At 41.9% G+C, this 10,732-nt stretch overlaps 1 protein-coding gene and 4 non-coding genes across 10 annotated transcripts; all 5 read left to right on the top strand.

Moving 5' to 3' along the window:
* Nucleotides 1-4,141: 4,141 nt before the first annotated feature.
* On the top strand, nt 4,142-10,731 carry EIF4A2 (eukaryotic translation initiation factor 4A2). 6 transcript variants are annotated; one of them, XR_010125801.1, is made up of 12 exons: nt 4,142-4,437; nt 5,236-5,284; nt 5,371-5,503; nt 5,773-5,912; nt 6,693-6,861; nt 6,991-7,100; nt 7,322-7,465; nt 7,951-8,088; nt 8,319-8,408; nt 8,632-8,711; nt 9,135-9,241; nt 9,963-9,981. XR_010125801.1 is itself a non-coding variant. In XM_054480039.2 (11 exons), the coding sequence occupies exons 1-11, from the start codon at nt 4,409-4,411 to the stop codon at nt 9,142-9,144; spliced, it is 1,092 nt and encodes a 363-aa protein (XP_054336014.1). In that variant the 5' UTR covers nt 4,142-4,408; the 3' UTR covers nt 9,145-10,731. The 6 variants fall into 6 exon arrangements, 4 of the variants coding, with proteins under 4 accessions (XP_054336014.1, XP_054336012.1, XP_054336015.1 ...); XR_010125800.1 differs by having other exon boundaries at nt 9,135-9,245; nt 9,963-9,978; XM_054480039.2 differs by having other exon boundaries at nt 9,135-10,731.
* On the top strand, nt 5,603-5,671 carry LOC129034473 (small nucleolar RNA SNORD2). The gene has a single exon (XR_008501944.1). It is a non-coding gene; the product is annotated as a small nucleolar RNA SNORD2 (small nucleolar RNA).
* On the top strand, nt 7,495-7,672 carry LOC129034470 (small nucleolar RNA SNORA81). Its single transcript, XR_008501941.1, has one exon. It is a non-coding gene; the product is annotated as a small nucleolar RNA SNORA81 (small nucleolar RNA).
* On the top strand, nt 8,124-8,255 carry LOC129034404 (small nucleolar RNA SNORA63). Its single transcript, XR_008501882.1, has one exon. It is a non-coding gene; the product is annotated as a small nucleolar RNA SNORA63 (small nucleolar RNA).
* Nucleotides 8,436-8,576, top strand: LOC129034416 (small nucleolar RNA SNORA4). Its single transcript, XR_008501893.1, has one exon. It is a non-coding gene; the product is annotated as a small nucleolar RNA SNORA4 (small nucleolar RNA).
* Nucleotide 10,732: the final 1 nt, after the last annotated feature.

Genomic DNA, 10,732 nt, shown 5'->3' on the forward strand with positions numbered 1-10,732 from the left:
TACTGATCTCAAGTGATCCGCCCACCTCGGCCTCCCAGAGTGCTGGGATTACAGGCATGAGCCACTGCTCCCAGCCTTATTTTTCAAAATCAAAAGCTGGCCCCACCTCAGCTGAGATCCAGTGAATCTGGGTGAGAGGGCAGAGTCCACAAGTATCTGCATTTCAAATAGATGTTCCCATTGACTTTTATGCATACCACAGTTTCTGATCACCTGATTTGAAGTACAGCAAAGTACTTGTATTTTAAAGTCTTCCTCTATAAACATAGAAAAACTTCTGCATCTTGGCTACACAAAAGTTTAATAACCTTGGATTGGCAGAGTCAAAACTAGTTCTTAGCTAGTTTAAAAGTCCTTCCGTGGTCCTCCTCAGTTTTCCCCATTTTCTTCAACTCTGTTAATATCTTTATCTATCTTGATGCAAATTATTATTATTATTATTTTGAGACATAATCTTTCTCCATCGCCTAGGTTGGAGTGCAGTAGCTGGATCTCAGCTCACTGCAACCTCCGCCTCCCAAATTCAAGTGATTCTCCTGCCTGAGTAGCTGGGATCACAGGTGTGCACCACCACAACCGGCTAATTTTTGTATTCCCCCACCCCGCCCCGAGACAGAGTCTTGCTCTGTCACCCAGGCTAGAGTGCAGTGGCATGATCTCGGCTCACTGCAACCTCTGCCTCCCGGGTTCAAGCAATTCTCCTGCCTCAGCCTCCCGAGTAGCTGGGATTACAGGCGCACACCACCACATCAGACTGATTTTTGTATTTTTAGTAGAAAGGGAGTTTCACCAGGTTGGCCAGGCTGGTCACGAACTCCTGACCTCAAGTGACCCGCCCGCCTCGACCTCCCAAAGTGTTGGGATTAGGCATGTGCCACCATGCCTAGCCTAATTTTTATATTTTTTGTAGAGACTGGATTTCTCCATGTTTGCCAGGCTGGTCTCGAACTCCTAATGTCAGTTGTTCGGCTCCCCTCAGCCTCCCAAAGTGCTGGGATCACAGATGTGAGCCATCACGCCCAACCACAAATGTTTTTTAAGTTACAGCGTAAGAACATGGCAGTAAGTGCAACCCTCCAAATTGTGTCAGGGGTCACAGGCAAGCAGAACCTAGCCTCTAATTTCCTCAGAAACTGTGTAATAAAAAGAGGTTACAGAGATTATCCTGGGTTTGCCAAAAAAGAAAAAAAGAAAAAGAAAAAGAAAAAAAAGGAGGTGAGTAGCACCACCATCTCTATCCAGCTCCAGGCAGTTTTTTTGTTTGTTTTTTTGTTTTTTTGTTTTTTTAAGGTGGAGTCTTACTCTGTCACCCAGGCTGGAGTGCAGCGGCGCGATCTCTGTTTACTGCAACCTCCATCTCCCGGGTTCAAGTGATTCTCATGCCTCAGCCTCCTGAGTAGCTGGGACTACAGGCGCGTGCCACCATGCCCGGCTAATTTTTTATATTTTTAGTAGAGATGGGCTTTCACCATGTTAGTGAGGATGGTCTCAATCTGCTGACCTCGTGATCCACCTGGCTTAGCTTCCCAAAGTGCTGGGATTAGAGGCGTGAGCCGCCATGCCCAGCCCAGTTATTTTTAAACACTGAAATTACAGATGTAAGGACAGCATGTACTATACTTTGTGCTTTATACTTTATTATTACTAAATAACAACATTAATAAGTAATAATTAGATCAAAAACAGATACCTTAACAAATGTCTATATATCAATAGATTATCCAGACACCGCTTTAAATGTGCAGCTATTACTTAAAATCAACTGATGGGTTCAAAATAATGTAAGAATCTCAAGATGGCATACAAATGCTCCCTGAATGATGAGGGTACATGGTACTTTTTATAGGAAGATGTCACTATCAACACAAAGCATATTATTTATTTATTTATTTATTTATTTTTAGACAGAGTCTCGCTCTGTCACCCAGGCTGGAGTGCAATCTCCGCCTCCCGTATTCAAGCGATTTTCCTGCCTCAGCCTCCAGAGTAGCTGCGACTACAGGCGCACACCACCACACCCAGCTAATTTTTGTACTTTTGGTAGAGACAGGGTTTCACCATGTTGGCCAGGATGGTCTAGATCTCCTGACCTCATGATCTGCCCATCTTGGCATCCCAAAGCGCTGCGATTACAGGCATGAGCCACCGCGCCCGGCTGAAAGCATATTCTTTCAAGGTTTTGTTATTGTTTTTCCATATAGCACTGACAGATTTGTACTAATTCTTTGCTTCTCTGGTTGCTAGATAGCTTTAGAATTGTCAGCTGAGGCTCTTGAAGAGCAAAACTAAACTACCTTAGTTGGCTTAGATAGGGAAATAATCTGACTTTTAGGATTATTTGCAGTATAAATGGTTCAAACACTGAAGGTTGACAAAGAAGCATTTATAGTCCACTGAGAAGGCTATCTAATTTCAGATTCCAGGTAAGCAGAATCACTTAAATTTAAAAGAGCATGCTCTGTGTTGATGTGCAAAACTTTGTTAAAGTATACGTTTTGATCTTTAATTCATTTATTAGTTACTAATGTTATTTACTATTTAGTAAGCACACGCAAATGTGGTAAGCACTGCATTTATTAGGAATACACTGTAAGGTTATAGGCAGTGTGGGTGTGGATTTTGACTGTATTTGAAGTTTTCTTACCTTGAAACTTACTTAGCACTTGTAAACCTATACCATAGAGTTTAGCCCTTATTTCCTCTTAAGAGACTTGAAAATCCTACACCATCTAGTGTAGTGCTAATCCTAAAGAAAACAACCAACGATTAAGTGTTAATTGTTGACTGGTATCACCCTATGATCAATTGTTTTCACCCTAAGGCTCAAGTGAAACCAAACGGTTGGTCACTTTTTCGATTTAGTATTTTTTCAATTTCTTAGATCTCAGGATATTTTTAGTAGATTTTGGATGAGACAACAAGGATCTGTGACAACCATCATTCTCAGAAATTGTCTGGCATCACCTCAAATCTGGATTTCGAACATTACAGAGGGATGAATGAGGAGCAGTACCACTAGACTGAGGGCCAGGCCCACTTTGCCATCTTGGTATTCTTAATCTTTGTCCTAGTTCCTGGCACGGTAAGAATTTTCAAATAAATAAATAATTTTTGTATTACAAAAAGTAGTATTTAGAACCAAATATCTTCTATAATGTAGAAAATTGAGTCAGCTTTCCCAGTAATGATTCTTTAAGTTGGCCTTCTGAATATGAGAAAATGTTTCCCTGAGAGTCTCGATGATATTTTGCACCATGGGTAGAGTTGTATTTTAAAGTTAAATGACTACATATATTGTTTTTTGTTTTTGTCGAGGGACCTGAGATGGGATGCTAATTGAAAAGGTCTGGAGCTAAAGACCCGTGCAGTTTACGCAGCAAGGATATCATTGCTCTGAATTTCAATAAATCAACATTCCACTATATATCGGCAAAGTTTACAGCCTTTAAAAAATGACCAATATAGACGGAATCAAAACCGATGTAGTCCCAAAGCGGCACAGAGCTGTATCTGCCAAAGTGTCCATTTAAATTCGTGCGTTCCAAGGAAAATTACTGCTCCTTAGCTTCTACCCATTTGCAAAAGTTTATGATTTTTTCAGGCATTCCTCACACCTGTTAGGTTAAAATCAGTAACACTCTTAAAAAGACAGCGAGAGACCGGAAATGATATGAGAATAGAATTGGCCACTCCAGAGACATCTGCAAATGACATCTGCAAATCCATTTTTTTTTCTCGCGCTGCAAAATGTACCGGTAAACCGGACTTTCTGGGACTCGCTGGGTGGCCGACATTTTCCCTAGCAGGAATTTTACGTTTCCAAGATCTGAATGGATGTTAACGGTCGGGCTAAATGCCAGGCAGGTCTTCATTGTCAAATTAAACAGCTGTGGGAGCAAGCGGAATAACCGAGTTCCCCTCCCGCACTTGAGTGCCGGCAGCGAACCGAGCCGGGACCTCTCGCCCGCGGGAAGCCCCGGCCGCCGGACGAGCAGCACCTCCGCTTTCCGCCTCCGGTTTCCGCCTCCGGCTCCGGCTCGGCTCCCCCGGCCCGCCTCTGCGTCAGGGCCGCGGAAACCCCGTAGGAGCAGGGCGGGCGGGGAAAGCGAGGTTTGACTAACGCCGCAGCGATATTCTTCCGCCGCGAGGTAAAGAGTCCCAACCTAACCCCGGGCCCTAGGATTTCCAGCGACCCTGTAATATCGAGAAATTACCACATTTGGATTTTCTTACCGACTTGCTTAGGATTTTATCCAAGGTAACGACCCCAGGATCACAATTTTGTGGCTGACCGAAGCACGGCGAGAAAATTCCTCCGCAAGAAACGGGTTCCGGCCACGAGCCTATAAAAAACGGGTGGCGGGGCGCTGCTGTCTTTTCAGTCGGGCGCTGAGTGGTTTTTCGGATCATGTCTGGTGGCTCCGCGGATTATAACAGGTATGGCGCTCTGTCGGCGGTCGCGGTCTGTAGTGAAGGTCATAGGGCGCCAGGGGAGATGATAGTGGATGGCACGGAAGCAAAAACTCTAAATTAATGGACGTTTTCTTAGGGTATAGCATCTCTGTGCCCTTCCAGAAGCTTCCATGATGGGTAGGGCCCGGATTGTGGGGAGACAGGACGATGGTGCGAAAGCAGTAGCTAAAGGGCGTTTTTTCCTCCCTAAGACATTACGAAACTTCGGCTGCTTCCCTTCCCAGTGTGGAGCACGGGAAACATGCAGTAAAAAGCCGTGGCGCAGTCCGCGTTCGGTACGGTGTTAAGCAGGACCCGAAGCTTTATTTTCGGTCTACCACACGAGTTGGGGGGTGGTCCTAGGCTTTACTTGGGGAAGGGTTGGAGGCGGCGGTCTCCACTTGGCCACGGCGCGGAGGCGACGGGACAGGACCGGCGCCGGTGCCGGTGAACCGTTGGCATCGCCCTCGCCAGGCCGCTCCGCCCGCGTCAATCACCCGGCTTGCGCATTGTTGGGGGCGGAGTTCGGCGCTCCTAGTTCTCGCGAGACGGGCCGCAGCTGAAACGGGATAGCCATGCGCTCTGCCCCGGAGGGCTGCTTTTCCGGGCATCCGCAGCCCCCAATCTTTACGGAAGGCGCACAGTGTGATACTCGCCTTGCAGCTGCTGCTTTTAGCTTGTGCAGAGGAGGCTAACGTGCTGAGACGGGTTGCAAAGGGCTATCCGTTTAAGGTGCAGTTGAGGTGGCTTGGAAGGGGTGTCTGACTGCACTATTCTTGTCAGCAGAGAACATGGCGGCCCAGAGGGAATGGACCCCGATGGTGTCATCGAGGTAAGAAACGGTTGTGGATCTTGAAGCTTTGGAAAGGTGAGTGTGTTCATCTCATTTATGCGTGCATTATTTTTTCTAACTTACAGAGCAACTGGAATGAGATTGTTGATAACTTTGATGATATGAATTTAAAGGAGTCTCTTCTTCGTGGCATCTATGCTTACGGTTTTGAGAAGCCTTCCGCTATTCAGCAGAGAGCTATTATTCCCTGTATTAAAGGTAAAAGAAACTGGCATTTTTAGGAAATTGTTGTACATAGACATGAACCATAAAAGGGAAAGTAACCTCTGGGGGACTAGCACCTGTTTGTATTCCTTAAAGTGAAATGATGGCAATCATCTTTCGGGACTGACCTGAAATGAAGAGAATACTCATTGCTGATCACTTGATTATTTGGGCATAATTCATGTTCCAAATGGAATACATGGTGTGAAGTAGAAGTGACAATTTGATGTGGGATCGGTAAATATGTATCCTACTTTTTTTAGGGTATGATGTGATTGCTCAAGCTCAGTCAGGTACTGGCAAGACAGCCACATTTGCTATTTCCATCCTGCAACAGTTGGAGATTGAGTTCAAGGAGACCCAAGCACTAGTATTGGCCCCCACCAGAGAACTGGCTCAACAGGTATTGATAGTGTAGTTCAAAAAAACTGCTTGCGTGTTGCATAGGTTTCAGGTTTCACAACTGTGAAGAATTTAAAACTTAGTATAAATTGGTCCTACCAGATCCCTCCTTTTAATTGTCCATGCATGCAGGGAGTTTTTGTTGAAAGTTTTGAAAGAACTGGGTATGCAGGTATGGTTTGTAGGGTTGTATACTAATAGATTGAGAATCCGAAGCGCTCTCTTGGATGTACTAGATCTGTCCCCATTTTTTAAGTTTGAATGCAGTTGTGCAACATGAAAACTGCAGTGACATGTTACCATTTGACTGTCTCCGTAGTTTGTGATGCATCTGTTGCATGCTATGTTTTCAAAGCTCACTGCTATATTGGCTTTGAAGTAAACTTTCCTAATAAAGCTGTAGGCTTTATTGAGGTTAGGATTATATAAGGCACAATACCTTCTGGGGGAAAAAATCATTTGCCTTAGCTGTAATTACAGAACATAAATTTCACTACGTACTCCCTACCTACAGTGAAGAATAATGTAGGAAACGTTATTCTTGAATTGTCCAGCTGATGCGTGGAGCAGCAGCATCCCAAGTTTGACAAGGCATAAGAAAGGCATTAAGGGAATTTTACCTTGCAGCAGTTAGGTCGTCTGCATTTTAAGTTTGGAAGTAGTTTTGTGCTGTGCATGCATAAAAGCTGTTGGCAGACCAGATTATATTTGCCATTACGCTTTAAAAATTAGTCATTAATCTTGGAGTTCTGCAGGATAATAATTAAGGCTTGGTTTTTAGATCCAAAAGGTAATTCTGGCACTTGGAGACTATATGGGAGCCACTTGTCATGCCTGCATTGGTGGAACAAATGTTCGAAATGAAATGCAAAAATTGCAGGCTGAAGCACCACATATTGTTGTTGGTACACCCGGGAGAGTGTTTGATATGTTAAACAGAAGATACCTTTGTAAGTATTGTCTTTAAGAGAGTATGATGATGATTATTTTTTTTTCTTTTTTACTGTTAACATAGTTGAAAAGTCAAATCGTATCACTGAGTAGATCTAGAAATGACAGTATGACTTTGTTTCTAACAGCTCCAAAATGGATCAAAATGTTTGTTTTGGATGAAGCAGATGAAATGTTGAGCCGTGGTTTTAAGGATCAAATCTATGAGATTTTCCAAAAACTAAACACAAGTATCCAGGTAAGCATTACTTCACCCCCCTTAAAGGTAGAGATGGTTTAATGCAGGTACTGTTACAATACAACTGACGTGTTTTATTGTTCCCCCTGCTTAAAGCACTTGATGCATAACTATCTCTGCCTAACTCCATTCCGTAGTAAGACAGAGACGCTTGGCTTCAAACATTTTCCCTTGGGTATTACTGTGTAAGTTGTGCTACAACATAATTTTCTCTTTTTAAGGTTGTGTTGCTTTCTGCCACAATGCCAACTGATGTGTTGGAAGTGACCAAAAAATTCATGAGAGATCCAATTCGAATTCTGGTGAAAAAGGAAGAATTGACCCTTGAAGGAATCAAACAGTTTTATATTAATGTTGAGAGAGAGGTAACTGTCTAATTGTTAGACATTATTTTACCTTCTTGTATAAGCACTGTGCTAAAATTGCAGACACTAGGACCATGTCTTGGTTTTTGCAATAATGCTAGCAGAGTACACACAAGAAGAAAAGTAACAGCACTAGATTGTAAAGACTGGGGTGGACCTCTTTCTTAATGTCCAATGTCCTTTGTCTTAAGATTTGGTGCAATATCTCATTAGACCTAACAGAATGAAATTAATTTTTATAATTTCTACATTTTGAGACTGGGTTATAAGACTGGCTAAGACTGGCCAATTTTGGTATTTTGGGTAGAGATGGTTTCACTATCTTGAAACCCTGGTCTGGTTGGAACTCTGGGCTCAAGTGCTGGGATCCCAAAGTGCTGGGATTACAGGCATTATTAGCATTGTGGCTGGCCCAGAATGAATTTTTAACTGAAGAAAGTTGGAAAAACTAAATGACTGTTAACTTTCTCTTCTAAACATTACAGGAGTGGAAGTTGGATACACTTTGTGACTTGTACGAGACACTGACCATCACGCAGGCTGTTATTTTTCTCAATACGAGGCGCAAGGTAGACTGGCTGACTGAGAAAATGCATGCCAGAGACTTCACAGTTTCTGCTCTGGTAAGAGGTGTTCTAAAATGTCTGAATTTCCACTAAAGCAGGATTCAGACTACAATATAGCTGCTAAGTGCTGTGTTGTCGTTCCCCCTGCTCAAAATAAAGTTGTTTCTTAACTATACCTGTCTGCTAGTCTCCTGTAGCAGCCAGGGACGCTTGGTCTCATACATGTTGATTAAAATTAAATACTGACCTGACTGGTGATTCTTGAATTAAGGTTTATTAATTTGCAGCATGGTGACATGGACCAGAAGGAGAGAGATGTTATCATGAGGGAATTCCGGTCAGGGTCAAGTCGTGTTCTGATCACTACTGACTTGTTGGTAAGTCTCTTAATGCTTTTTTAAAATCTACCAAAAGTTAGCTTTTTGGGGGGAAGGTTTTTAAGTAACCTTTGCCAGCTTGGGCTATTTGGAAGAGTAAAAGAAGACCACACTCCACAGTGGGCTATACCACTTAGTATAGTTCGCTACTCTTTTGTGGCCTACATGACAGGTGTCAAGTTTTTTTGAATCAGAATTTTTAAAACATGCCATTGTGTTTCAGGCTCGCGGGATTGATGTGCAACAAGTGTCTTTGGTTATAAATTATGATCTACCTACCAATCGTGAAAACTATATTCACAGGTGAGAAGCCAGCATCTTGGCTGTATGGAAAAAATTCATACGTTTTTCTACTGTGATTTGTATGAAAGGTAACATCAAATCAAGGAATAGATTCAGTAAAGTCAGTAGTGTTCGGTAAGATGATGTAATTAAATTTGTACTAGGGAAGGTTGATGAGAACAAAGTGGGAAAACTTGTAAACATTGCCCAGATTGTGGCCATAGGTTTTTTTTTCCACAATTGTTGGTCTTAGCTTATGCTTGAGCTTTTAGTGATGTTGTGTCCATGTGTTTTTCTTGGTGATTTTTTCTATAGTTGGGATTTTCTTGGTGTCGCTGGTAGCAATTTGAGTGAACCCTGGTTTAGTTATAGTGGCTTTATCCCTAAATAAATTGAATTGTACTTTGTTATATGATGTAAAAAAAGACTTTTTAAAAAATACAGGAGTCGATAGCAGCAGTTGATGACGAGATGGCACTCAGAAACGGCGTTGACGTAATTTAGGACGTGGAATCATAAGCGAAACAGCACACTGTTTGAATAAAGAGCGAGTCGGTATTTATATTTGTTTTTCTTTTGTCATGATTATTTGATTATTTTTAAGTTGCTCCAGCTAAGGCTTTTTTTTTGTATTAGTATTTCTACTAGGGAACCTTTCTTATTAGGTGGTTTGTATTGTCTGGTTTCTAACATGAAGGTAGCTGTTTGGCAGTTAAACACGTTTTGAGTAATTTGAGTTACAACGTGTGAAACTGAGCAAAAAAGCAGTGATAAGTTTGGGTTACCATACCAAATATTTGTTTTCCCACTGGAAAAAAGTAAGTTTTAGAAAATAGTTAACCTTTGCAGCATTTGTTTACAGTTTACAGTTCCAGAAGTGCGTCGAAATGGATTACATAACTGCTCTTTGTTTTATTCCTGGTGTTCACATCTGTCCCAGGCTGACACCTGCTCTTGGCTGGCCCACTTTGGTATGGGCTTTAATTTCACTACCCCAAACATGATACTGTCATCTGCTTTATAATAATGCTCAAGATGCCTGATAAAAATCTCATTTTGCAGCCAGACAAGCCTTGAATCCTTTTGGCACTAACTGCAAAGGAAGATTTTTTTCTCTAGATATGCATTAGCAGCTAGTGCTCCAGTTTAGAAGCACGAACTATAACCTTGATAAGTAAACAGCAGCTGATGGTTAACAAGTGGATCGTCATGTTCAGTAGTTTATACATTATGTGAGAAGTAACATTCTGATTGTTTCTTTTTCTTACACAGAATTGGCAGAGGGGGTCGATTTGGGAGGAAAGGTGTGGCTATAAACTTTGTTACTGAAGAAGACAAGAGGATTCTTCGTGACATTGAGACTTTCTACAATACTACAGTGGAGGAGATGCCCATGAATGTGGCTGACCTTATTTAATTCCTGGGATGAGAGTTTTGGATGCAGTGCTCGCTGTTGCTGAATAGGCGATCACAACGTGCATTGTGCTTCTTTGGGAATTTGAATCTTGTCTCAATGCTCATAACGGATCAGAAATACAGATTTTGATAGCAAAGCGACATTAGTCGTGAGCTCTTGTGAGGAAAGTCATTGGCTTTATCCTCTTTAGAGTTAGACTGTTGGGGTGGGTATAAAAGATGGGGTCTGTAAAATCTTTCTTTCTTAGAAATTTATTTCCTAGTTCTGTAGAAATGGTTGTATTAGATGTTCTCTATCATTTAATAATATACTTGTGGACTAAAAGATATAAGTGCTGTATAAAATCAGCCAATTATGTTAAACTAGCATATCTGCCTTTATTGTGTTGTCATTAGCCTGAGTAGAAAGGCCTTTAAAATTTTTTTAGAAAGCATTTGAATGCATTTTGTTTGGTATTGTATTTATTCAATAAAGTATTTAATTAGTGCTAAGTGTGAACTGGACCCTGTTGCTAAGCCCCAGCAAGCAATCATCCTAGGTAGGGTTTAATCCCCAGTAAAATTGCCATATTGCACATGTCTTAATGAAGTTTGAATGTTAAATAAATTGTATATTCACTTTAAAG

Source organism: Pongo pygmaeus, chromosome 2 (assembly GCF_028885625.2).
Source record: "Pongo pygmaeus isolate AG05252 chromosome 2, NHGRI_mPonPyg2-v2.0_pri, whole genome shotgun sequence".
Taxonomy (NCBI): Eukaryota; Metazoa; Chordata; class Mammalia; order Primates; family Hominidae; genus Pongo; species Pongo pygmaeus.